General features: G+C 39.6%; 1 protein-coding gene across 1 annotated transcript in view; it reads left to right on the forward strand.

Annotated features, from left to right (window-relative positions):
- PRTG (protogenin) overlaps positions 1-24296 on the forward strand; it is a gene marked incomplete at its 3' end in the record, with an annotated part of 124970 nt that extends 100674 nt beyond the window's left edge. Inside the window, exons 12-20 of the mRNA XM_080674044.1 lie at positions 8840-8935; positions 9597-9783; positions 10426-10553; positions 12075-12245; positions 17530-17712; positions 18960-19080; positions 21693-21858; positions 23305-23409; positions 23892-24296. Coding sequence (XP_080530170.1) covers positions 8840-8935; positions 9597-9783; positions 10426-10553; positions 12075-12245; positions 17530-17712; positions 18960-19080; positions 21693-21858; positions 23305-23409; positions 23892-24296 — 1562 coding nt within the window. The remainder of the gene's footprint in view (positions 1-8839; positions 8936-9596; positions 9784-10425; positions 10554-12074; positions 12246-17529; positions 17713-18959; positions 19081-21692; positions 21859-23304; positions 23410-23891) is intronic.
- Between the last annotated feature and the right edge of the window lie 395 nt (positions 24297-24691).

Here is a 24691-nt window from a genome sequence, read left to right on the forward strand (position 1 = left end):
AAGATAATACATTTTCCCCAACTACTTTATTAACAAAGAAATTCATATTTATTGTAGAACACATGGAAATACAGGAAGCAAAATAACTGAAACTTCTAGCAGATAGAGATGGAGACCACTGTTAACATCTAGGTACATATCAGAAGATAATTCATTTTCGTTCCCCTTTATAGCTCTTTCTCCAGTGACCCAGCACCTCCTTGCTCCTCCATGTTTTCCGCTACCCCATCCCTTCTAATGAATTTACTCTGTTAAAGGACCTAGATACCAGATGTCATTCTTACCCTTGGTGACTTCTCTGCTATATTGGCCATAGTCAACTAATCTCCTTCTCTCGGCTTCCGTAAGATTTTAACCTTCCTGGGTCTCCTCATGACTCTTTAAGCCACTTCCCCTCTCAACTCCAGGTTTCCAGTCCCTGCTGTCTTTTCCCTCCCTTGGCACCCCTCCTCCATGGATGACTGCTGAGTGTGCCTCTCCATCCTAACTGCTGGCTCCATGCAGCACTTTTTTTGTTGTTGTTAATCCTAACCCGAGAAGATTTTTTCCATTGATTTTTTGAGAGAGTGGAGGGGGAGAGGGGAGAAGAGAGAGAGGCATTGATGTGAAACACGCTGATCAGTTGCCTCCCCCACACGTCCCAACCAGGGCCAGGGATTGAACCTGCAACCCAGGTATGTGCCCTTGATCAGAATTGGGGAACCCATGACCCTTCTGTGGGCCGGCCAACACTCTAACCACTTAGCAACACTGGCCACGGTAATGCAGCCTTTTAAATCACCCGCTGGTCAGCTCCACTTGAATGTTCTTCTGGCATCTCTGACTCAACATGGCATTGGCTCTCCCAAGCATATCCTCTCCCAGTTCTGCTGGTTGACTCAGGCTGTTAACTTGGGAGCTTTCTTCTTCTCATTAATGCCTTCTCTTCACAATTCCATTTAGTCAGCTGTCCTCTGAATGTGTATGTAATACGATCTGCAGTGCCTAGCCTGACTCTCAAAACTCTCTGAGATCTGCCCCCAGTCTAACTTTTCTATGTGACCCTCGCTCCTGTACCCTTTAGGGACCTCTTCCCTGTTCCTCATCCCTGATCCAGGTGTTCCTGACCCTGAGCCTTTGCTTATGCTCTTCTCTTGGCCTCGATCTCTTCTTTTCCATGCTTGCCATAAGGTCAGATTCTGCTCAGATGCACTTCTTTGAAGCCCTGCTCACCCCCAAAGTAGTAATCATTCCCTCTTTTCAATTCCCTTGGGGTTTTAAATATATATATTCAAAGAGGAAAGGAGAAGGAGAGAGAGATAGAAACTTGATCACCTGCCTCCTGCACACTCCCTACTAGGGATCAAACCTGCAACCCAGGCATGTGCCTTGACCGGGAATCAAACTATGACCTCTTGGTTCACAGGTCTACACTCAACCACTGAGCCACACCGGCTGGGCTCCCTTGGAGTTTTAGCAAATCTCCTCCCATCTTGCGTGGTACTTATTTGTACCTTTGTCTTCACTCCCCCAATACACTGTTACCTAAACAAATTTGAGAACAACTGATGCATTTCAACTTCCTAATCTTTAAAGATGAGGAAACTGAGTTCCAGGAGAGTGCCCCATTTGCAGCCACATGACTACTAAATCCAAGATTAAAATTCAAATCCCCTCATTCTCAAACCACTTCCCTCCTCTACACTTATTTATTTAGCACTAAAAGGTTTCTACCAATTGCTAGATGTTTTTTCTAAGCACTTTACAAATACAAACTCATTTAGTTCTCATTTAATAGATGAGGAAACTCAGTTCAAACCCAGGTCGTCTGGTTCCAGAGTCTGTGCTTGAATCACTGCATCAGCCTATCCTTTCTGTGTGAAAGGGAGCTGGGATTAGGAGTCATGGGATGCTAAGAGTATTTTACATCAACTATTGATACTTATATCAGATATTGTTTTTTATCAATATGTCATTATTTATGATGTTATTATACATGGACACTCCTTTCATCAGTTTGTGAATTACTTTATTTCCTCTTCCCAACAGCCTTACTATATTCATTTTATAGGTAATTTTAACCAAGGTACAGAGAGAGAAAATAACTTCCCCAGGTGGTACAGTAATGACCAAGCTAGAATTGTAATCCAGGAAGTCTGGGTCTGACAGCTCAGCCCTCAGTCACTGTGCGAGATTGGCTCTTGGCTTCTTAGTAGCACTGACTCATTAGAAGTCAGGATTCTTACCTGTTTGTCTCAGCATCCTCCTCTGTAAGGGTCAGGGGACAAAAACCTACCTAGCTCACAGGGTTTTTAAAATTCATTTGACAAACACTGATCCAAGGGAGCCCTTCTCCCTTTTCACTGCTTTGCATTTCATGAAGTCTTTCATTTGATGAAACTTAAGCAATAGCTGTATTTCATGCGGACCTGTTTTGAATTGCTCATTCATCAGTTTCAGCTGGTGTATGAATAGCTCCCACCTTCACAGCTAAATGAGTGGGGCCATCACACCCTTCAGAGGTACACAGATGCCACCTAGTGATAGAGAGCAGAAACACAAGTTATTCGTGTAAAACACTGGAAGATGTGGGGGTTTTTGTCGTCTTGTGGTCTTTAGGAACGTGTTGCAATGAAAAATGGGGATGTTACTACCAGAGTTTTCAGTAGGTTACTTAATATGTTAAAAATGCAGCTAATACACTTTTATTGTTGAGTCATAATTTTAGAATGAAATGAGGTTCTTGATAGGTGCATCTTTAAAAAAAATACTGGCATTACAGGGAGTCTCATTTTCTTGATCTGTTTTTCTTGTTTTGAGTTATAGTTGCTGAGAATAATAAAAACCTAATTGTTAAAACTGGATATAATTAACAGAGTGAATTAATTTGTTGCTTCCATCTGCTTGCTGCTTCTAATACTAGGCCTCAAACTCTTCCATATTTCCCATTTATGAAACAATTCTTTCATTAGGGAAGAAACCTGTTAAGATTTTCCAAAGCATTTGTCATCGGGTTGTTTCTTTGTTAGCAGATGAGGGATTATTGGATTAATATGGGAGATGTGGGTGAAGGTGGATTTGACGCTGAGAGGATTACACACCATGTGACATGGTCGCTCAAACAGCAAGCTCTTAGTGGTCATAAACACAAACAGCATGTTGTCATACATGTACCATATGTCAGACGCTTGAGTGCCTTGCCTGCTCCATGCACTAGGGAATATTAATGAGGACAGAGAGTAGTTAGAACTCAGCTTCAGTGTGTGCTCGTTGTTAATTTGCTGATAGTCTGGATTCTAGACCCTGTGTGTTTGAATAAACATCTTCGCTATTCATTTGACTTCACAGAGATTATTCCCAAATTTAAGTGCACCATATTTTTGGTAGTACTTTTTATGTTCTCCCAGGCAGCTTTACTCACATAATAACAACAAGTAAAAAGTACTTAATAGGCATGATTTCATTTAATACTTTGAAAATCCCTCAGTCTCAGACCCTAAGGGATTATATCTGTTTTCCAAAGGCAAATAAATGAGGTTAAGGAAACTTAAGAAACGTTCTCAAGGTTGTGCAGTTAGTAAATAACACAGAGTATTCATTTACCAGTCTGTCTCCTTTGGAAGATTGAAATTAAAAACAAAAGCTGTGTCTTTCTAATCCTTGAGTCTTTCATACAGTGCCTGATTTTTGTTGTTAATTCTCAGCGGAGCATATTTTTTCCCTTGATTTTTCCGGGAGAGTAGAAGGGAGCGGGAGAGACACAGAGAGAGAAGCATTGATGAGAGAGAGACACATCAATTGGTTGCCTCCCACATGTGTCCCAACCAGGGCTGGGGACTGTGCCTGCAACTGAAGTAGAAGTACGTGCCATTGACTGGAATCAAACCCGAGACCTTTCAGTCCTCGGGCCGACGCTCTTATCCACTGAGCCAAACTGGGTAGGATCAGTCCTTGATTTTTAGGAGGCACCTAATAATTGTTTATTTATACCTTGAACTCTTTCTTGACCAACCAGACTTCTGGTTCTGATTCCTTCCTATATGAAACAAACTCAAGAAGAAGAGCTAGTGGTGACAGTGAATCAGAAAGCAAAGAAGTGAGGCAAGTCCTGGAGCCAGTGAAGTAAAGATAAAGTGCAGAGCTATTGCAATGCTTCAAAAAGGAGAGCCTCATATTTTGGCCAAAGGTTGACTCCCTAATAAAGAAAGTTAATTTGGCTGGGACCATGATTTTGTTAGCTTAAGCTGACACTCCATAGTTAGGAATGAAAACATTTAGAGTCCGATTTCTGTTGAATTAATTTGAACTTTCTTTCTTGACCCTTCATCTTTATATATTGCTAAACCTTTAAGCAGCTTTAACCATAGATCCAAACACTGTGTGAGCTAATAGCACTGGGATCGTTAAGAGTTAGCCCTGTTGAGGAGTGATTTTTATACCCCTTGTGTTAAGTTTTGAAGAAACTGGGACCAAGTTTTTCCTCTCTCTTTGTCCTCCTTCCCTTGCTTAGTTTTGGGAAGGCCTGCATTATTCTTTGTGGCTGCTCTTCCTGACTCTGCTGTTTCCCCCCTAAACCACATAGCCCAACTCTGCTGAGTCTCTGTAACCAAGCACCACATATGTGGTGTGGCGACGCTTGTAACAGACCGTGGGAACTGGTTCCTGTGGCCCTGCAGTGTTGATCCTGGGTCTCTGCTTTGTCTGTCCCTCACGTATTAGAGGGTCTTTGCAGAACTGCAGAGTTTAAGGATTAGTGCTACTTAAGCTGAGGCACATTGTGTGTGCATTTAACTGTATTTAATATATTGTTCCTAAACTAGTTTTTTTTACTCTGTCAGACAATTAATTTGTTAACTGTGTATCTGTTCTCTGTTTTCTTTCTTAGTTAATGACTCTTATTGCCTGATAATGCTCATCTCGACATTATTTGAGGGCCCTGGCCCCTGAGTTCCCTCTTAAATTTACAGACAGTACGTGAATCAAATTTCTAACAAAGTGGTGAACAAGAATAAGCCAGGTTGTGCTAGGTCTCTGGAGTAACAAACCAAAATAACATAATGACTAGATTTTGAGATTGGAGTCATATGCTTTAAAACCTAACAGAAGCACATGGCAAATGCACGTGGCCCCCTGCTCAGCTTGCCCAACCTGCACTTTTTATTTTTTAAAACAACCTTTGTAGAGCATGGAGAAGGGATCACATGGGAACAAATGTGAGTGGGGTATCGCTCTAAATTATTTTTTCCACATAGTATGTCCTATTTATTTTCCTACTAAAATCACTGCCAAAATTATCCTGGTTCTTGTCTTCCCTTTTTTGTGTGGATAGAAACGAAGGGGGTGCACCTCCACGTGCTCGATTCGCCTGCTCGTCGGTTTACATTTTCCTGACCTGTAAAGGAGCAGGGGAAGCAGCCCAGCACTGGAGCGGGTTGTGGTGGGCTGGCTACTCGGATGAGTTCCAGATGGGCGTCCGGGGTGTGCTCCTGCTCACAGTGGGCTCATTGCAGTCTGTGCTGAGTGGGAAATAGCCCGGTGGTGAGGGTCTTAAGGGAGCACCTCTTCTCTCATCTCTGCTCTGCCTGACCATTAAAAAAAAAAAAAAAAAAGGTTAATTCTGGGTTTTAAATTTGGTGTAAGCAGTTCATTTTTTAAAGAGGAAGAAGGGAAAACTTGAAGAATCCATTTTAGGGTTAAAAAAAATATTCCAGAGAAGCATTCATGAAGTGTTGATTGATTGCACTGTAGAAAAAGGAGTAATCTCTCCAACTGTCCTCATAAGCCCTTATCAAAATCAGCTTTCTGTGAGGGAGGGCTGTATCCGTGTCCAGCTCCCTGAGACTGTGAGCGACTTTGGGCAAATTCTGTCTCATCCTTCCTCTTCTGTATCTGCTATCTTCCTGACATAAGACTCACTCACACTCAGGAAGCTTTCCTAAAGATACTCTTCTGAGCACAGACAGAATGAAGAAATAAATGTTTTTGAAGAAGGCACTGTGACTTTATAAAGAACTAGGTTGCAAAGAGCCTGTTGAATTCCCTTTTTACCCATTCAGAGGGAGTATTTGTGAAACTGAACTCAGGATTCAGTTGACTAATGAGTTCAGCAACATGGTAGGAGGAAAGAAAGAAAAAAGCAGCCCTGGCTGATGTGCATCAGTGGTTAGAGCACTGGCCCACACAGCAAATGGTCGCTGGTTTGATCCCTTGTTCAAGGCATGTACCTGGGTTGCAGGTTAGATCCCCAGCCCCGGGTGGGGTGCCTGCGGAAGGCAACCTATTGATGCTCACTCACCAATCTTTCTCTCCCTCCCTCCCTCCCTTCCTCCCTTCCTTCCTCCTTTCCACTGTCTAAAAATCAATGGGAAAAAATATCCTCAGGTGAGGATTTAAAAAACAAAACAAAACAAAAAAAAACAGAAAGAAAAAAGCAGGTTCAAATTAAGTAGCCTTTAATCTGAACCGAAATCTTATGGATCTTAGAATTTCAGTGCCGAATGTTGGCAATCATTTGAGTGATGAAATCCAAGTATGTTTCTATGTTCTCCAGTAATCATTTTATAAAATATTTGAAAATATTTCAATTTTGAAATTCATTATAAGGAGACAAACTTGCAGTGACAAGGGCCCATGTATTTGTGTAAATTTAAAGGCCCTGCATTGTCATATCCACAGGGTCTTGGTTCAGCTTTGTGTGACATTAGACACGCTACTTAATACGTTTTTACCACAGTTTTTAATAAATGGGAATAACATATCTTACAGAGTTTTGTGATACTCAAGATAATGTATCTGAGAAACATTTTCTATAGATTAGTCAGAAGTTATTAATCTTCCTACCTTTTTATCTAGAAATAAAAATTTTCTAAGTTGTATAATATTTTTGTGTTTTTAATTTTATCAAAACAAAAAATATTTTTATTTTAGGAAAACCTTTAAATGGAATTTAATATTAAATATTAGAATATATTAATCAATTTCTAAAATGTTTATACAAACTCTTAAATTACCTAGAAGAGTTTAATAAACTTCACATTCGATTTATTTTTTATTTTTTTAAATGTTTGGATTTACTCTAGACTTACCTTTTTTAGTTCTAAATCCTTTTCCACATTGGCTATAACTATTAAAGATTGTTTTTCTACTTCTGGGTAATATACCAAAAGGCAATGAAATCTGTATCTTTTTAAAAGTATATATATTTTTAGTGATTTCAGAAAGGAAGGGAGAGGGAGAGAGAGATAGAAACATCAGTGATGAGAGAAAATTATTGATATGCTGCCTCTGCATGCCCCACACTGGGGATCCAGCCTGCAAACCTGGGCACATACCCTGACCGGGAATCTAACTGCGACCTTCTGGCTCATAGGTCGACAATCAACCACTGAGCCGCAGGCCAAGCTGAAATCTGTATCTTGAAGAGATATCTGCCACCCCATATGTTCACTGAAGCATTATTCACAATAAACAAGATACGGAAACAACCTAAATGTCTGTCGACTGGTGAATGGATAAAGAAAATGTGACATGCGCACACGGACACACACACACACACACACACACACACACACCACTTACAGGAATATTATTGAACCTTGAATGAAATCTTGCTTTTTGCAATGAACCTAGAGGACATTATGCTAAGTAAAGTAGTTCAAACATAGAAAGACAATTATTGTGTGATCTCACTTACATATGGGATCTAATATAGTTGAACTTATAGAAACAGTAGAATGATGGGTACCAGGGTTGGAAGGTGGGGGAAATGGGATGAGATAATCAAAGGATACAAAGTTTCAGTTATACAAAAAATTTTTTGAGATCTAGTTTATGGCATAGGGACTATAATTATAAATATTCTATTGTCTACTTAAAATTTGCTAAGAGTGTAGGTGTTACGTGTTTTCCCCACACATACATGAGATGATGGATGTTAATTAGCTTGATTACAGTGATTATTTCACAGTGTCTATGTATATCGAACATCAAGCTGTACACCTTAAAATATATGACTTTTGTTTGTCAACTATACCTCAATAAAGCTAGGGGGAAAAAAGACATACATTATTTCTGAATAATATTTATTTTTGCCCTAAGTAAGCATTCTGTAGTTATAAATGGTTATACTTAAATTTATTGATATAATTAAACTTCTTGTATATATTCTAAAGTATATCATTTAAATGTTATAATCATTTATTTCTCAGAAGCCCGAATTTTTTTTTTTTTTTTTTTTTTTAATATGCATGGGACGGACTTTGGTTTTCAGATTGTGATAGTTCATAAATACCAGAAGGGGGAGCTCCAACTCATCTTTCTTGGTGAATTTAGCTCTCAACTTGAAAACGTAGGTTTGTGAAAAGGTCATGCTTAGAAATAAATAACACATGGTTCTAAAGATTTTCAAACGTGCTAAAGGATGACAGTTGTCATTCTCCTTGACCTTGAGGGGGAAAACATCTGACTTTGATTTTCATGCTTTTAATAAACTTATCGTCAAATAACTAAATAAAAATGCCTATATAGTGTAACTTCTTATAAGTGATTCATCACCCAACCCACATCTTTTAAATCTATCTCAGTTGAGGAGGAGGAGGAGGAAGAGTAGTGTTAGTAATGTTACTGTTTGAAGTGAGGTTAAGCAAAGTAAAATTTTAAAATAATTGGTAGATAGTCACAAAAGCAATGACATACTAAGGTGAATTGCTGAGTCATCGTATAGGATAGGGAGAGAGAAAATTTCATTTTACTTAGAACTGGTATTCAGAAGATTTAAAAACCAAAATGTAGAAAGACTCTAGAACCTTTGTTTGCATCTAGATGGCTAGACCTAATTATTAACCTGTTGGTTTCTTCATAGACCCCAGAAGAAAATACCACGTGAGGCTGCTGGCTTACAACAACATAGAAGATGGTTATCAGGCAGACCAGACAGTCAGCACCCCAGGATGTGTGTGTAAGTAAGAGTTAAGGTAGCTCGTTTCACTGTGTATGGCTCGCTCCTTTTTCTCCTCTGCCTTTAAATGTCAGTCTCATTACTACTTGGAAGCCTTCGTGGTGAGATTACTTTATATTCTCCATGGTGCCTAAGATAGTATCTTGAACAAGTACCTGCTCAGTAAATATTTAAGTGATATGTATTTCATTGTAAGAGCCTGTTTTACTTTTGCATGCAAAAGACCGTAAGAAATTTAACTGGGAAAAATTACCCTGAAAGCCTACATATACTGAACTTTCTTTTATCTGCTCCAACCTTGAGGCTAATTATTTCCTTCCAGTTACTGTTCAGTTTTATTGCTACTAAGAGCTGTTTGATTTTATTGTTACTAAAGTGGGTGTCTGCCGCGTTTTAAGTCCACTGCTGGTTTTCTGAATGCCTTTGGCTGGTAGCTTGACTTCTCCATGCTTCTGTTTTACAACCGAAGTATTGATAGTATTTGATTCCTCATCTAACTCATGGAAGAGTTGGTCAGGTTTGAATAATAGACCGCTACAAACCTCTTGAGGAAGAAAGACCTAAAGTCAACTTACTGGGTGGGGTGTTATGATTTTACCATTTACCACTCCCTACCATCAATGTTATGCCATGAGGTAAATTAACATTGTCTTTTCAATAGCTGTTCGCGATCGCATGGTTCCTCCTCCACCACCACCCCACCACCTCTATGCGAAGGCTAACACCTCATCTTCCATCTTCCTGCACTGGAGGAGGCCTGCATTCACAACGGCACAAATAATTAACTACACCATTCGCTGTAACCCTGTTGGCCTGCAGAATGCTTCTTTGGTTCTATACCTTCAAACGTATGTAGCTTCTATTAATGGTCGTTTCCTTTGCTCCCTTCCTCGTTCATACTTCCTGCCGTCTTGGGCGAGCCTGAACTTCAGCCGTGAGCATTTGTCTCAGGACTTACCTTACTTATTAAAATGCCTGGGGATTTTGCACCTTTACCATAATTCAGTTCTGAAACCTCATTTTTTGACATTTACTTTCCGTAAATGATTTTTGTTTGTTTGTTTCCCCGGCCTCATGCAAAAAGATTAGGCAAGAAGCTATTTTTCCTTTACTTTCATATGGTGAAAGAAAAGCATGTTTAAAGAAAAAAAAAGATCATCTCCATGTTGGCATCAAAAAATAAAGCTATTCTGTTTTCTAGGTTATAGATAAAAAGATGCCTATCACTATAATTTTAAAGTATACTTTGACTTCCAACATTTCAGAGGAAATCCCTTTGTATTAGGATACTTGTAGGCAACTTGTATGACAATTTGTAGGCTTATTTTTATAGGATAATAACAACTGTGGTATATAATAGTCAAATCAGATTGCTCTTTGAGTGTAAAAGAATTTAGTATGCTCTCCCTCCTGTGTTGATTGGGAGTACTGGCAGTCTTTGAGAAACAATGTGCTAACGGCATTAACAACTTCATTGCTCATTATCATAGATCAGAAACTCACATGTTGGTTCAAGGTCTAGAGCCAAACACCAAATATGAATTTGCTGTCCGATTGCATGTGGATCAGCTTTCCAGTCCCTGGAGCCCTGTCGTCTACCATTCTACACTCCCAGAAGGTAAAGAAGGCAGCTCCCTTGTGGATTTATCTAAATGTGTGAAAAATATACACTGAGTGGCCAGATTATTATGATCTCTGAATGCATAATAATGTGGCCACTCGGTGTATATCCTATATAATAAAAGGCTAATATGCAAATTGTCCCCTTGACCAGGAGTTCGACCAGCAGGCAGGCCGGCCAACCGCCATGTCCCCTCCCCCTGGCCAGGCTGGCCAGACCCCACCCATGCATGAATTCATGCACCGGGCCTCTAAAGTATATATGTGTGTGTGTGTGTGTGTGTGTGTGTGTATGTATATGTATATGTATATGTATATGTATATGTATATGTATATGTATATGTATATATGTATGTATATATACTGAGTGGCCAGATTATTATGCATTCAGAGATCATAATAATCTGGCCACTCAGTGTATATGTCACTTCGAAGAGGATGCTACCCTGGTTGTTACCTACCAATTGATATGTATGTATTTGTTTTGTTTTTTAGCCTTTATTAAATTTAATTTTCCCCTCTCAGCATATGTATTGCACAAATGGGCTTAAATCGGATGTGCTGTTCAAGGCTGCACTGAAATAATTTTAAATGTGAATAATGTATGTGTTAGGAGCCAACTATATCTATATGTATGTAGCTTGATACTATGCACAGTGCATAGATATGATACCTGATTGAGCAACAATTCTAAAGCTCACCTTTCGTTCTAGCTAAGATGTTTTATGTCTCCAAAATTTGCATTCCTTTTCTCTAGATTGAGGGTGAAGGACTTGATGATCTATGAGGACCCCTATTTTAATTATGCTGAAAGACAGCAAAGGGCATTTATTTCAGTGAGCAAGGGTTTCTTTGCTATGGTCTTGACAATATTTTATATGCTATGTGATGCCAAAAACCAGTTCTTCACACTTTTAGCTTATATTAAAAATGGCGTCAATTAAAATCCTAAGATTTCACTACTTTTCGCAGATATAAATCATTAGTGTAAAGCCTACCCTTTAGACTCACTGATCCATAACTTTTGGGGGGATAACTGAATGTTTCCAGTCTCAGAAGTATTTTCTTCAGTGGCTTCCTAGACCAGGTTGAATATATATCCTATACATTTTAATAAGAATGTAGTTTAGATTCAGTACTTAATGGAGTAAGACAATATCTAATGAGCAAGTGCTGCTGGTGGGACTATAAACATGTCAAGTATGACAAAACATGTCAGCAGCCCTAAAAATGCTTACAATCTCTGACTAAGTAATTCCCCACCCAGCAATCTACTATCTTCTTTATATGTTTTAAATGTTTTGAATATTATAAAATAAAATTAGCTTTCAGAGGAAGAATAAAAATAGCATTGTACTAGTATCACTAATAATCGGTAAGAGCCCCCTGCTCAGATGTTTTTATAGTGGTTTCTAGTATTTCAAACTTTTCCCTATGCCTGTCATTCTAGCAGCCAGGTATGTGTGTGTGTGTGACCATTTTATCCTAGTAACACCAGATTTCCTGCATGTGTGCACAGCTCCAGCAGGCCCACCAGTTGGAGTAAAAGTGACGCTGATAGAGGATGACACTGCCCTGGTTTCTTGGAAACCCCCCGACGGCCCAGAGACGGTTGTGACGCGCTATACTATCTTATATGCATCGAGGAAGGCCTGGATTGCGGGAGAGTGGCAGGTCCTACACCGAGAAGGTAACTGAACATAAATTACCAAAGGGAATGAAAAGTAAGATTATTAGTGATAAGGAAATAAGAGAAAGAGGGATCTAGAGTTTGTTTTGAGGTTATGTTTATGGAGCAACAAATTATTAAGGATTTTGGTTTTACTCAGAGCATTGGGAAGCCATCAGCATATTTGAAGCATGAGCGTGTAATTCGAATTTCAGAGATCACTCTGACTATTGTGAATAGAAGAGGTTTGGTTGAGGAGCGGGCGGCATTTATAATCCAGAGATTATAAATCTGGATTAGGGTGGGTAAGGCTTGGGAAAGAAGAGAATGGTTGAAAAACATGAAGGAGGTAAAATCAGCAGGATTTGGTAGCTTAAGGAGGGAGGGTGAGGGGCAAGGGAGGAAAGACTGGTATAGGTAATTATTAGATTTCTAGCAGTGGTATAAATAGCATAAATAGTAAAACTTCATTTTGGCATTTTCTTAATTCAGATGTGCATGCTGAGAAAAGAACAGTTTGCCAAGCAGTGAAAAGCTTAAGGATTTCAAGAAGAAACTTTGTTGAGCGTCACATATTCTAAACACTTTATAGTACTAGGCACTTCCACATACATTTTACCTGTTAAGGGAATATTTACCCAATTAAGAGAATAAACTTCAAAGACAGCTATGTAGATGTAATAAACTCTGTGCAATTATAAAATAAGCAAGTGATAAATTTAGCTGGAGTTTTTATAGTTGTATAATCATATTTTTCATTGAGCAGAAGCCCCACTAAGGAATGATTTCCTAGTCCCTGAAGAGATGTGAAAGTAACACGTACTTGCTAACAGTACAGTTTTATATTTGTATCAGTTACCTGTTGCTACCTAACAAACCACTCTAAAACTTAGCCACTTTACCTTCTCACAGTTCTGTGAGTCAGCAGTTTGGACTGGGATCAGCTGGGCAGTTCTGTTGGTCTCTCCTCAGGTCACTCATGAGGCTGTAAATCATCTCCAGTTTCAATGTGGGTAGCTTACAAACAGCAAGAGCGAGTTCTAACACCAGGACATAAGAGGGAGGAAGCCCGTGTACAAAGCTTTGCAAGCCTCTGCTTGCATCACATTTGCTAATGTGCACTGGGAAAACCATGTAGGTAAGCCCAGAGTTAGTGAGACAGAGGACTGCCCACAGGTGTGCATAGGTGGACGTATCATTGATTGGTGGGCTATGACTCTTACAGTCTACCATAAATTCTTAAAATGTATAATTCACATTTACTTTATTATTTCCAAAAAGATTTATCGATTCAACATTTAACCAAATGACTAATCTGATTTAGTGAGGTATTTTATAAGTATTAGTAAAGAATTTTAATCAGCCGAAACCGGTTTGGCTCAGTGGATAGAGCGTCGGCCTGCGGACTGAAGGGTCCCGGGTTCGATTCCGGTCAAGGGCATATACCTTGGTTGCGGGCACATCCCCAGTGGGAGGTGTGCAGGAGGCAGCTGATTGATGTTTCTCTCTCATCGATGTTTCTGGCTCTCTATCCCTCTCCCTTCCTCTCTGTAAAATATCAATAAAATATATTTTAAAAAAAAAGAATTTTAATCACATGAGCGTCGCGAAGAGGGAGAATATCAATATCTCTTTCCTATATGTGTATTCATCTTCTATACATATTGTGTTTATGTATATTTACACGTATAACTAACCACATCTAACCACATGTTTATTGCCAGGTGGAATAAGATTTTTTTTATTAGTTAAAATATTTTTTAAATGTTCCTGATGACCATATGAAATTTGTGTGAGTAAAATTGTACATGCTAAGAGGGTTGAGCAGAAATGTGATGTGAAAGTCTGCTTGTGTGTAATTTAAAGGATCAGAAATTAAAGCCTTTGCACAGAACACACTAATTATCTTAAAATCTAAAAGGCGCTGTAGGAAATCATGCTCTACTACTGCAATTCCTGAATCCTGTTCCTCATAGCATGAGTTTCCCAAAATGGTAAAGGTACCCCTCTTTAAAAAAAAGTTCTATGACTAAATAAATTTGAGAAACACCGTATACTATTTATTCCATATACTGTTGGAAATTCACATTGGGAATTAAAGTCCTTTCCTAAAGCAATCCATTTAACTCAACATTTGCCAAATAAATTGGACTACTAATAGTAGGAACATCATTGATTGATCGAATGAATTCTTACTGAATGATTACTGTGCGACAGGCTCTTTTCTAGGCATTGGTAATACCACCATGAACAAAACAATGTTCCTTCCCCAATGGAGCGTACATCTCAGGAAACACACAAGCAAATATAAAAATATGCAGGTAGTGTCATAAGTGCTATAAAGAAAGCTCCCGTAAGGGGAAAAGACAAAGTGATGGAGGTAGTAAGGTAAGTTCTTTTGGAAGAGATGACATCTGTAGATATCTGGGGGACGTGCGAAGGCCCTGAGACAGAAGGAAGGGGAGCATGAGCATACGCACACCCACTCAGCTCATTCACTTAGAAATTTAAATTAAATGAAAAGACTTTTCATCTCAGGTATGATTAGTTTTTGGCAAGCACTTTTACAAATTAAATGTAAAGTATTATGTGATAAGATGGAAGCTCAATTTATATGTCTATTTGTGAAGAAATTGAAATGCTTTTCCTTCTAGCTAATCGCAGCCTGTTACAATGCATCTCTGTTTTTTAACTCACCTGCCTAAGAACTTGTGAGAGTGGAAAGCCTCTTCCTGATTCTAAATACGGGTCAGTTTGTTTATTTAACAGCTGTGTGCTCAAGTAGCTCACACTCCCTTCAGGCCAAGCTGAAACCATAGAATATAAAAACAAGCTGTTTTTGGCTGCTCACATTGCCACTTGGTTCAGCTGCCTCCACCATGTGATCTGCAGAGGTGGCCTCTGAATCGTGTCCTTAGCTGGAAAATCACCCCACAGCTCACTTGCATAATGAAATAGACTCTTTCAATTGCCTTAGAGTAGCCAGCTCTGGCCTGAAGGTGACTGCTACAAGCTATTGTAAGCTCTTTGAAGCCACTGTAAGGATGCTCTGAGTCAGGAAACAATGAGATGAAGTCACCGTAGGAAAGTAAGGTTCCTCTGTGAATATCCACAAATGCAGACGGAACAACTTGCTGGATGAATTTCTATTACGCCTGCTTTCTTAACATTAGGATTAATCCCTAGGGTGAGAGTCCCTTTTGTAAGAAAAATACTTCAGTGAAGTGACAAGAGCAGAAAGACACCTCAAGAAATACCAGTGCCACTCAGCCCAACGTGGCTCGATGGTTGAGCATCAACCTATGAACCAAGAGGTCACAGCTCGATTCCTGGTCATGTCACATGCCCAGGTTGCGGGCTCAGTCTCCAGTGGGGGGCGTGCAGGAGGCAGCCTATCAATGATTCTCATCATTGATGTTTCTATCTCTCCCTCTCCCTTCCTATCTGAAATCAATAAAAAAATAAAAATAAAAGAAACAGCAGTGCCCAAATAGAAACCCCTCTTAGCAGGCATGTCAACAGATAAAATACCTTCTGATACCAAATGTCATATAAAAATTCAAATGAAGGTTACGTTTTGGAGAGAAGTAGATGCTAGGCAGATTGCTGGTAGTAATTTTGATAGTTAATTTGAGGTCTTAGTCTTCAGCACTCATGGTCTTACATAATTTTGGCATTTTATTTCCTGTTTACATTCAAGAACTCTTAATGATTAGGAGGGTGAAAAATATTTTTATACTTTCAAAACTAATTGTGTTGGCCCTACCCAGTTGGCTCAGTGGATAGAGCATCGGCCTGCAGACTGAAAGGTCCCAGGTTCCATTCCAGTCAAGGGCGTGTACCTCAGTTGCAGGCTCCTCCCTGGCCCAGGCCCTGGTTGGGGAGCCTGCAGGAGGCAACCAATCAATTTCTCTCTGTTTTTCCTTCTCTCTTCCACTCTCTCTAAAAATCAATGGAAAAAAAAATATCCTTGGGTGAGTATTAAAATTAAATAAATAAATAAAATAAAACACAAACCAAACACTTTTAAAAAAACTAATTGTGTTGTTTCTAATTTAAGAGGTAAGGTCAAGTGACCCTCTTTGGAGCGTGCCCACCCCAATGTCCTTTTCGAGTGAATTTTTTTTCCGAAATTCTAAAGGATCCCATGAGACTTAGAACCAGGGGAGCAATGGACAGTGGCAACTAGTCCTGGGCTAACCCCCTGAACTTATCCCCAAGGCCCCCTTTTCTCTGTCTTTCCAGTGAGCTAACAGGCTCACTTCTTTCCCATAAGGGTTCTAGGGAGCCAAAGCAGAGCCCTGCCTAGTCCCTCCCCTGTTGTTTCTTTTATCCTAAACCCTTCCTTGTTTCACTGTCCCCGGCTTTAATAAAGGTACTCTCAAAAAATACAAACATAAAAGAAAGAGTAAGGTCAAGATCATCTATCACAGCAGTTATCATAAATAGTTTAAACATTTCAAAAGATGAAAAAAGGCTCACATTGGATTTTTAAAATCTTACCTAATAATAGAGAAACATGTAAATTGACCATACCTCTGCTACGCCCACAGCCAATCAGAGTGACTATGCAAATTAACCCAACAGAGATGGAAGTTAATTTGCATACATACCTGGGTCCTGGGAACGTCCTCGGCACCCAGGTCACTCCCAGCCGGCCATCGGGCGGAGGCTTTAGGCTTGGGAAGGGGCTGAGCCTGCGATCGGAGGGAAGGGGGAAAAAATCAATGGAAACATATCCTCAGTTGAGGATAAAAAGAAAAATAAAGAAAAATGTCATATCCTATGAAAGACACATCTTGAAAACCTTAAAGTTGTCATTTTTTCACTGTGAAGGGACTGGAGTCCGTGTTGATGAAAACACCTTGGTGGCTGTGGTGACTGGCAGTGGCTGCAGCAGCAGGGTGATGGGGCTGGTGCCTTCCCCTGATCAGCCCAGTCGCCTCCTGCAAAGGGAGGCCAGACTGCGGCTTAGGTCCGCTCCCAACAGAGAGCGGGCCTAAGCCATCAGTAGGACATCCCCTGAGGGCTCCCAGTATGTGAGAGGGGGCAGTATGTGAGGGGCTGAGGGACCCCTCCCCAGTGCACGAATTTCGTGCACCGGGCCCCTAGTCTAATTATAATGGTTGAATCTGAGTTCTTTATACCATTCTCTCTCTACCTCTGTTTGAAATATTCTATAATAAAATGTTGTTAATGCTGTTTGTATCCAGACCTATAGAAAGAGTAAAACGTTGTGTATATGTACAAACATTTTACAAATATAAAGTTTACTTAATTTGTCACTGCTATATTTTTTTAATAGGGGCCATAACCATGGCTTTGTTGGAAAACCTAGTGGCAGGAAATGTGTACATTGTCAAGATATCTGCATCCAATGAGGTGGGGGAAGGACCCTTTTCAAATTCTGTGGAGCTGGCAGTGCTTCCAAAGGAAACTTCTGAGTCAAATCAGAGGCCCAAGCGTTTAGATTCTGCTGATGCCAAAGGTCAGTATACTGTCACAATCGCTGATTTTTCTTAAGAGAAGAACGTGCAGATCTGTTTCTCAGCTCCCTGCGCTTGATCTCCACACCTGCAGTGGCCATGTCCGGAAGCCTGCACGCAGTTTCTCGGCTTGTTGCCAGTGAGGGTCTGAGGCTGTGGAGCGGTGTGGCTCTTCTCTGCACTCCTGGAAGCAAAAGACAAACTTACCTCAGAATTAGCTGCAGTTTTCAGACCACTGCGTCCCAGTTAGTTCTCTTCCCAGCTGTTCAGCCACCAGGACAGATAGCCACACCGTCCTGTGGGAGTAGCTTCCGGGAGGTTTCGTGGAAGTAAACAGCAGTGGTGGTGTGGTGTTCAAGCTCAGAAGAGCATGATTTCCATTAAGAATTTTCACCACAGAAACACAGCTTTTCCGGAGAGAAACTTATTTCTCTCAAGAAAAATGATTGGGAAAAATATCTTTAGAAATCTACCCTCCCCTCGTCCCTGGGGAAGTGGGCCTGTGTGTTGGGGGTCGGGGAGCAGATTTATATGGCATAGAGAGAGAGAGAAACAGAATGAGAAGGACACCCAGGGAAGGAGAGAGAGAGAAAAAAGAAGAGGGCAGTCAGATTTAAGCCCAGGAAGCAGGTAGTCACAGTAACTACCCTGTTATCAGGGGAAAGAGAGTATGGTTCATATTCACACCTCAGATGCCTTGCTGCTCAAAGTGTCACGGCACCAGCAGCATGAGTATCACCCAGGAGCTTATAAAACACGCACGCAGAATTGCAGCCCCCACTCCATAACTAGTGAGCCAGGATCTGCCTTTTAACATGTGCCCTTGTGAAGCGCGTGCACCTTAGCGTTTGAGAAGCACTGCCGAGTAAATGCAAATACGTAAATGGAAAGCTAATCTAATACACCTCTGCTTTTAAGATAACATGACATGAGCGCTATCCTTTGGTCCATCAAGGCACCTCTGTGCCTCGTGCCTTTTAGCATTATAAATGATAAACTGATGTTCATGTTTGATGTAACAATACAATATCTGGAACTCATATTTAGAATCCTCACTGTGGGAAGATAAACCAATCTTTCTGAGATCACTGATAAAAGTGTAATATGTGTCTTTTCTGCTTAGACACAGAAGTGTCAAAGGTTTTTGGAAGGAAAATTATAGGAAAGCAAATATCTGTCTGAGGATTATGATAAATGGAATCATGAATTTTTTTAAATTGATTCTAAGTAAATGTGTTTCCCCTTCTAGTTTATTCAGGCTATTACCATCTGGACCAGAAATCAATGACTGGCATTGCTGTAGGTGTTGGCATAGCCTTGACCTGCATCCTCATCTGTGTTCTCATCTTGATATACCGAAGTAAAGCCAGGTGTGTTTCCATTGCTAGAGATGTTGAGATGGTTAAAGTAACATTTAAATTACAGTAACCACAAGAAGCAAATTGAAACCAAGTGCCTTTTAGAGTAATTGGGATTTTCCACTTTAAAATAAATATATTATTACTTGAGTTCTTAGAGCTATGGAGATATACACACTTTGGAAGATTACTTTCTTGCCATTTGAAAAATGCACTGTCAATTAAATATTCTTAATGAAGACCTAGTTTCTTTATATCCTTGGTGGTTTTTTTAAAATAAAATTATATATATATATATATATATATATATATATATTGGTTAATACTCACCTGAGAATATTTTTTTTATTGATTTTTAGAGAGAGTGGAAGGGAGGGAGGGGATGAGAGAGAAAGAAACATCGAAGTGCGAGAGACATGCCCCGATCTGGGCTGGGATTGGGCCTGCAACCCAGGTACATGCCCTTGACCATGAATCAAACCCTGACCCTTTGGTCCGAGGGCCAACACTTTAACCACAGAGCCAAACTGGCTGGGGCTATACCCTTAATATTTTGAGAAACACAAAGTATATCCTTTAGTTTAAAAAAAACGTTGCGTTCAGTTCAGGGCAACTTCCCTGTTCTGTTCATCAAACTTTGGGACATCGAAATACAGGCTAAGGGAGATGACTGGATAGAAAGTATTGCTCTATTCCAAGCATGTCAAACTCAAAGGCTAACACGGGACAAATAAACAAGGTTTAAGTTTATGTGGGCCACAAAAAAACAAAAGCTTCAATTTTTATAGAAACGTAGGTTTATTTCTATAGAGACATACTGAATACAAAGGACTGAAATAAATGAGTAAGTCGTTAACATAAAATAATAGAACATTTTAATAAAAAATATTAAACTTTTCTTGAACATTAACTTACCAGACACTGAATAACTGCACAAATTAATAAGAATAACACAAATAAACGTATTTTTATTGTTCTCCAAAAGCGAAATATTTCCTGTTGCGTACACCAAACAAGTCATTCCAAGACTAATGACATGGCAATCGGCTGCTAAAATATTCGCTGCTAGTATTGGTGGAGAGAAGTGGTGTGCCTGTGCGTAGGGTGCGTAAGGGAAATGAATGCAACACGATTATAGTAATCAGTCATTAGCAAACCTTGTAGTTTGTTAATAATTATGTATAACAGGATATTGTAAAAATTAAGTTAGAAATTTTTATTAAAACGTTTCTTACATACCGTTATATTGGCTGGGCTGCAAAAATATTCATTGTGGGCCGCATGTGGCCCGCAGGCCGAAAGTTTGACATGCTTACCCTATTCATTTACCTCCCAGCCTACAAAAATGCTTGCGCAGATTTAAATATATCAGCAGATTAAAGATGTCCAAAAGAAAAGTGGTTCTGAAGAGACTGAAAACTAATGAGCTTGGATTTGCAGACAAGACTAAACTCATTCATTTTTTTTTAAGTTTGGGGTCTGTTGGGCTATTTGAGATACAATGAAAATGAATTATTTTTGTGCATGGCTGCTTTCCAGAAAACATAAAAATAAAGTGACACAAACTGATATATCTGCTGATGAGAGGATTCCTTACTCCTTGGAATATTTTCACATTTAAGTAGCCTGAAAAGCCTGAGTCACTGAGAGCTCCTCCCGCACCACCACAGAACAGATGGTTGGGTCTCTCCGGACATGGATTAAAACAAATGTAATAAGTACGGCTTGATTTTCTGTGAACTCTGTCAGGCAAGCTCATCTGTAATTTGACTTCAGCTAAATTCTCAGCATTCAATGAACTTGTCTGTTTCTAACCTCTTATATACTTTGGCTTTTGCTTTACTTTCTTAAGGTCCTTTTGTAAATTAAAAAAAAAAAAGAAAGAAAGAAAGCAAAGCCAAATACATATCATTTTTAGGTAATGTGCCTTACTACTCCCTCCATCTAGGTTGTTCAGAGTTGACTCTATATGTGTTTGGTACTTGACTAAGAAAACATTAATGAAGAGTTAGTGTTAACCAATTTTTATATATTGATTTGACTTAGTCTTATGGTCCAGGTTTCTCACTCTAAGAATATTTTTATAAAAATCTTTATGCACCATCTTTTAGTGATGCCTAAATCTTGCAGAAGTGCTACTGTAAATTTGCCATCATTAATTGACAAGTGAAATGTGGTGTTAGTGTGACAGTCTGTAACCTGAAAGAGAACATGCAAATTAAAAAATTTAATTTTGCATAAATTATAAATAATAATAAAACAGTAGTTTGTAACTATTAAGGCTTTTATTAAGAGTTTGTTAAAAGTATACATAACCAGATATTGGGACAAAAAGAAATAAAGAAGCTTTCTTAAATCATAAACATTTTCAGCAGTGAGTTGGAGTTAAAATCTAATACTCAGTTCCTAAAGATATTTGAGAAGCAAACATTAAAGAACTTTGTGTGCAAAGTTGTGATTATAGCCCAAATTTGGTACATTTTCCTGTATCTCCTGGTTTATAGCACATTGGTTATGAGAGCTATTATTAATTTGGGGCACGACTCCATGGCAAGTCGTGGGGAGTGATCACTGAAATGACATTTGGAATCGTAATTAGATTTCCTTTTCTTGCAATATTTCAGGAAGTCATCTGCTTCTAAGACGGCACAGAATGGAACTCAACCGTTATCTCGAACCAGTGCCTCCCTAGCCGGTGGAAATGAAGTAGGAAAGAACCTGGAAGGGACTGTAGAAAATGAAGACTCCTTAATACCAGTGAAGATGCCCAACAGCTTCATTGATGCAAAGGTACTGCAAGCTAGGGAACCCATTTGCTGCGTGCATCATCTTCCCTCCATCTTCTCTTTATGTGTAAAATTTACTTAGCAAAAAATTGCATGTCAAATGTATTATATCCATACTCCACTTAATGAAATGTGAAGCAGTTTTACCCAGATCCTTCCTTACACAAAATATTTGGGGAGAAGAAGATAGAGATATATAAAAGAATTAAAGATGAAAGAGATGTAGAAAAAAAGAGAAGGGAGCATAAATTCATTTAGATGGGATTATATGGCGCTAAGATGTCTTCAATAAGGACACCAGGATCATTAATCTATATTTATGACAAATTGAATTGCCCTGTATTTACTGGGTGGACAATTTTTTACTAATTCATTGTAGGTTGGTAGAATGTCACTGGGGGATGTTACTTTATGTCCTTTCCACTGTCTGTAATCATAGTACAGTGATAAGCATTATGAATAGCAACTGAAATTATTTTTAGTCACATTGCAACATTAAATAGTATATGGTGTACATTGTTGTAATAGCTCTCATAACCAATGTGCTATAAACCAGGTGTCAGTAAACTGCCGCCAAGCCCAGGCCAGTCCATGGCCTGTTGTTTTGTTTGTTTGCTTGTTGTTAATCCTCACCCTATGACAATTTCCCATTGATTTTTAGAGAGAGTGGAAGGGAGGGGGAGAAACAGAGAGAAAGAGAAACATTGATGTGAGAGAGACACATTGATTGGTTGCCTCCCGAATGCGGCCCTGATAGGGGTGCTGGGGATCAGTCTGCAACCGAGGTACACGCCCTTGACCGGAAAGGAACGCAGGACCCTACAGTCCACAGGCTGACCCTCTGTCCACTGAACCAATCTGGCTAGGGCATGCTTTTGTATGGTCATAACCTGAGATAAAAATATTTTTTTACATTTTTATTTTTATTTTTTTTTTTACATTTTTAAATGGTTGGGGGAAAAAAAGATGGAGAAAATGCAACAGAGGCCATATGTTGTCTGCAAAGCCTAAAATATTTACTATGCGGCCCTTTACAGAAAAAAAGTTTGCCAAATTTAGCTATAAATTATTTTCCCCAACCCTTCCCTAGAATTTAGAGTAATAAAAATATAACAAGCCCTGGCCAGTTTTCTCAGTGATTAGAGCTTCGGCCACGGGGCATGTACTTTGGTTGCAGGTTCAATCCCTGGCCAAGCAGGAGGCAATCAATTAATGTGTCTCTTTCACGTGTCAATGTTTCTCTCCTCCCTCTCTTCTCTCCCACCACCCTTAAGGATAAACCTAATATCTTTTTGATCACTAACAGCTACTCTGAATTGTTGTATGCTGCTATGTAAAAGAAGAAATAGTAATATCTGTGATTGTTTTCTCTTAACACTTAAGAATTTGGGGCACTACTTGTGATAAACTGAACTATATAATACTTCCATTTTCCCCTTTATTTATCCAGGGAGGAACTGACCTGATAATTAATAGCTATGGTCCTATAATTAAAAACAACTCTAAGAAAAAATGGCGTTTTTTCCAAAATTCTAAGAAGATAAAAGTTGAGCAGGTAACCTACCTAAATGAGAAAAATCTTTGGCAACCCATGGTGTATGAAATAGTAGTTAAAAAGAGAGGAAATGTAAATGAATGCTTTCATTTTCATGTTCTCTCTGTGTGTTCTTTTATTAATTTGGGGCACGACTCCATGGAAAGTCGTGGGGAGTGATCACTGAAATGACAGTTGGAATCGTAATTAGAACTTTGGTTTCCAGTGGGGAGTGGAGGGCAATGGAGAAAGGGATGGGGCAGGAGTTTGCATCCAACTCACTGAGGACGCCTTTGACACTTGACTTACCCCAGTAATTCCGATGTGCCCCCAGTGCTCAGTGGGGAACCGCCGACCTAGACAGTCCCTTCACGAGGATGACCTTTCCCCCGGGTATCCCAACAGTGTGCTATCTCAGAATAGATGGAATAGGTAAAAACGGACTAAGTATTTTCCAGGAGCATTCCATCATCACTGATGGTGTTTTTTGTATTTTTGCCTAGCCTCCAAGAAGATTTACTCAATCGGTCTGCTTTTACCAGCCAGGCACGACTGTGTTAATTAGTGATGAAGACTCCCCCAGCTCCCCGGGTCAGACAACCAGCTTCCCAAGACCATTTGGTGTTGCAGCCGATACTGAGCATTCAGCCAATAGTGAAGGCAGCCACGAGACCGGGGATTCTGGAAGGTTCTCTCACGAGTCCAATGATGAGATACACCTGTCTTCAGTTATAAGTACCACACCTCTGACCTCTGATTCCCTCACTGGCAGTGATTCAGGTGGGAATCTCTCCACAAGGAAGTGTCGAGACCCTGCAGTGGCGTCAGATGCTGAGCAAACTACCTCTTCAGTTCTGCAGCCACCATCTGCCATGCTAAGCTTTGATAAAAATGATTTCCCAATCTAGGCAGCCAAGTTCAGGTATACTCACCTTTAATTCTGTTCGAAGGACAATGAACAGGGAGCCAAAGCCTTTTGTGAAAATCTTGATGTCTTATTGGGTATTTCAGCTTTTTTTTTTTTTAATGTGTTTTCTTTTTTGTTTTTAAACTCACGTATTTGAATGTTTCATTGTCAGCAATGTGAAAAGACAGTCAAGATATTTGACTGGATTATAAAAATATATCACTGGAGCAAAGGGAAGACTTTTGAAAGCCCCTTTGCTAGCTATCTACCTCAGTTTGCCAGATGGCAGACTTAGAAGACAACCTTGTTACCTCATTTGTTGTGCTAGTTTATCTCAGCTACATAACCAATGATACTTCCTAGTAGCATTTTGTTTTCATTGCTGTATGTGTATGT

The sequence above is a fragment of the Plecotus auritus genome (assembly GCF_963455305.1).
Source record: "Plecotus auritus genome assembly, chromosome: 1".
NCBI classification, from domain to species: domain Eukaryota; kingdom Metazoa; phylum Chordata; class Mammalia; order Chiroptera; family Vespertilionidae; genus Plecotus; species Plecotus auritus.